The sequence below is a fragment of the Thermobia domestica genome, chromosome 1 (genome assembly GCF_964235325.1).
Source record: "Thermobia domestica chromosome 1, izTheDome1.hap1.1, whole genome shotgun sequence".
Classification (NCBI taxonomy): domain Eukaryota; kingdom Metazoa; phylum Arthropoda; class Insecta; order Zygentoma; family Lepismatidae; genus Thermobia; species Thermobia domestica.
In genome coordinates this window covers 198,060,310-198,062,021 of record NC_137454.1, presented here as the reverse complement: position 1 = coordinate 198,062,021, position 1,712 = coordinate 198,060,310, and the positions used below count along the sequence as shown (strand labels likewise).

The window sequence follows — 1,712 nt, the reverse complement described above, 5'->3', positions numbered from 1 at the left end:
TCATAATTGATTCATATTTTTATGTATTCTTTTTTCTGTTCTATTTTTAAAATTTTCTCTCCCTTCCTTATTCATTTTTTCCCCTTTCCACCGCATTGTCTTTACATGACAATTCATAGTAATTTATTTTTGACAGAATTCCAACGAATTTACTTTATATTCACGAACCTGGCAACATTTGTAACGGAGAGCAACTTCCGCTTGTACGTCACATCCACCTTTACAAACCAGCTCTTCGCGTGTACAGGTGATCTATGAACATTTGTTAAGTGAATTGAACTGTTAATCTGAATTAATCTATCTCACACCGTTGTGATTTGTGATTATTTACAAGATGTCAGATGTCGAAGGAGATGATGTTCCTTCTGGAGCAACCGGTGGTTCTATGGACATTAATACAGCCCTCCAGGAAGTGTTGAAAACGGCATTGATTCACGATGGTTTGGCCCACGGACTACACGAAGCAGCTAAAGCTTTGGATAAGAGGCAGGCATTGCTATGTGTTCTGGCCGAAAACTGCGATGAGCCTATGTATAAAAAGCTCGTTTCAGCCCTCTGCAATGAACACCAGATTCCTCTCATCAAAGTCGACAACAACAAGAAGCTTGGTGAATGGGCAGGTCTGTGCAAAATTGACAGTTCTGGGAAGGCCCGTAAGGTTGTTGGTTGTTCATGTGTAGTTGTGAAGGACTGGGGAGAAGAAACACAAGCTTGTGATGTACTTCGAGAATACTTAAAACAGTCACGAGAGCGTTAAATATGTAAGTGTGTATTGCACGATGATTGTAATAAAATAATTGGTGCAGACAACTTAGAATGTGTTTGGTATTTTTGATGCTGATACTCGGGATAGAACCGTTTGAGAAAAAAGGGCATATATATATATATATATTTTTAACCCCGCCAGTTTTTCAAAATGATTACTTATGAATAGGTAAATTTAGGTTTGGCGTCGTAGCATTAGTTTGGGCGCAGCGGGTATGTCTGAAGGCAACCCAAGAAAAATAATGGTGTGATGGTTTGGTTATTTAATTCCGGTATTTTGCAGCATTATATCTTTAATTCGATATATTATAGGTATATTTTTGGGTCCATGTTCCGTTAAGGGGGTACAAAACTACACTGGACCCCGTTAAGCTTAGCTAACCTAACGTAACGTAATCTAACCTAAAATAATCTAATATAACGTTATATTATGTAATCAAACGAAAATCAATAGAAAGAAGTGGTGTCAAAGACACTGGACCCCCTTAACGGAACATTGACCATATTTTTGTATGTCCGTTGCTTTTTAAGTCAACCATAGTCTATAGTAGTACAGACAAGAAAATTAAGATGCTCAGGGCGTACCATAAAGTAAGGGCAGTGAATCCGTGTCAGTAGTGCACAGTAGTGAATGATTGTGAAATTGTTTTGTGCTCTTCCACCGAGTGTTAAAGCCGGAACCACGTGCACCACAGGCGCACGCAAAAGCCAGTTAAATATCGGGAAAGGCTCGATTCCTTAGTGTAGTTTGGCTATTTCAATACAATACAGGCCTATCCAGACTAAAATGTTATTCGTCTACATAATTGCTTCGTGAAATGGGAAAACGTGTCCAAAGTAAAATTTCACGTTGCAGTTAATTACTAAACAAGTGTGTCAGTTTAGTAGTTTACTAGTAGCTGTGTTAATTTGTGTTCTGGATATGGGAACTCATAATTCATGATTTC

General features: G+C 38.3%; 1 protein-coding gene across 1 annotated transcript; it reads left to right on the top strand.

Annotated features, from left to right (window-relative positions):
• Positions 1 to 201: 201 nt before the first annotated feature.
• On the top strand, positions 202 to 817 carry RpS12 (ribosomal protein S12). The gene has a single exon (XM_081768123.1). The coding sequence runs from the start codon at positions 335 to 337 to the stop codon at positions 755 to 757; it is 423 nt and encodes a 140-aa protein (XP_081624249.1). The 5' UTR covers positions 202 to 334; the 3' UTR covers positions 758 to 817.
• Positions 818 to 1,712: the final 895 nt, after the last annotated feature.

Excerpts from the sequence above, each read along its gene's own strand:
- RpS12 (XM_081768123.1), top strand. The coding sequence starts at position 335 with ATGTCAGATGTCGAAGGAGATGATGTTCCTTCTGGAGCAACCGGTGGT.